The 1,239-nt window shown below is 49.8% G+C and overlaps 1 protein-coding gene across 1 annotated transcript; it reads right to left on the minus strand.

Annotated features, from left to right (window-relative positions):
* Positions 1-327: 327 nt before the first annotated feature.
* On the minus strand, positions 328-1,181 carry LOC107081297 (sodium bicarbonate cotransporter 3-like). The gene is made up of 3 exons (XM_015369494.1): positions 927-1,181; positions 673-778; positions 328-513 (listed from the first exon to the last, which is right to left on the minus strand). Exons 1-3 carry the CDS (start codon positions 959-961, stop codon positions 328-330), a joined length of 327 nt encoding a protein of 108 aa, XP_015224980.1. The 5' UTR covers positions 962-1,181.
* Positions 1,182-1,239: the final 58 nt, after the last annotated feature.

Here is a 1,239-nt window from a genome sequence, read left to right on the forward strand (position 1 = left end):
GAACGTTTCCCAAAGATCAGAGGAACGTTTCCCAAAGATCAGAGGAACACTTAATATAAAACTTAAGTCTTGAATGAATACAGGAGGAAATAAGACAAGAATTTATCTTTAAAAATACTTTTTTCATTTTGTGTTATTTAATGTAGAAATATATCATGTTTTTCATAATATTTATCAATAACATCATTTTTTCATTCATGTAATTTTGTATCAAACGGCTCTCCGTACTTCTTCACAACCTATGATGTGGATCAATGAATCTGCATGAAGCAGAAAAATGAAGCTCGGTCGGCGCTGCGGCGCTCAGAGGGAGCAGAATCAGAACATCTAAGGTTCTGCAGCCGGACTGACCTTGGTGGGGAAATATCTTTTGGTCTTCAACTGTTTGAGGAAGGAGGAGAGGAAGAAAGTGGTGAAGAAGAGGATGACGGACCAGAAGAGGACGTCAGGAACATAAGGCCCGTTGCTGCTGCATGCCGACCCCATAAACTGTCCCTTCCAGTTCCTGCATTCCTGCAGAGACGGAGAGAAAGGAGTTACTGCAGTACCTCTGGCCTCCACTAGATGCTGCTGCTGCTCCACTAACTGGAGTCAGAACGGAGGTTCTGCTGCTGTCTGACCCGGTGATGCTGGTTCTGGACCAGAGCAGATAAACCGGTTTGTGAGACAGACCTTCACACTCAGCTGCTCCCACTCGATGGTGTCTAACGTCAGGTTCATGCTGCTCCAGAACCTTTGGACCTCAGCAGACGCGTTGGAAGGAGGAGAGCAACGACACCTGAACCAGAAGAGAACCAGAAGGTAAGAACCCACCAAACCTCTGACAGACAGCCTGGAGACCAAAACGCCTCCAGAAACTTCTGGATCTCCAGGGCTGGATCAGGGGTTCTGGAGTCGGTCTGAGACGTGCGGATCGGCCTGCTTACGTGTAGAAGGTGAGATTGTCCAGCTGGTTGTGCATGTTAATGGGGAACTGCTCCCCCAGGTGGACCAGCTTGGCCAGCGCCTCGTAGATGAAGATGATGCAGATGAGGGCGGCGAACGCCTCCTCTGTGAAGCGGGTGATGTAGCAGACCAGGGCGCTGGCGTCAGTGGCGACCAGCAGGATGCAGAGGAAGGCCGTCCACAACCCGATGCTGGTCCTCAGGGACAGGTAGCACAGCTGGAACTCACTGCGGATGAAGGGGGACGGTGAGTTAGTTAGGCTCCTCTCCTGTGGAACCAACTACCAGTTTTAGT

The sequence above is a fragment of the Cyprinodon variegatus genome, unplaced genomic scaffold, assembly GCF_000732505.1.
Source record: "Cyprinodon variegatus isolate N-32 unplaced genomic scaffold, C_variegatus-1.0 Scaffold3963, whole genome shotgun sequence".
NCBI classification, from domain to species: Eukaryota; Metazoa; Chordata; class Actinopteri; order Cyprinodontiformes; family Cyprinodontidae; genus Cyprinodon; species Cyprinodon variegatus.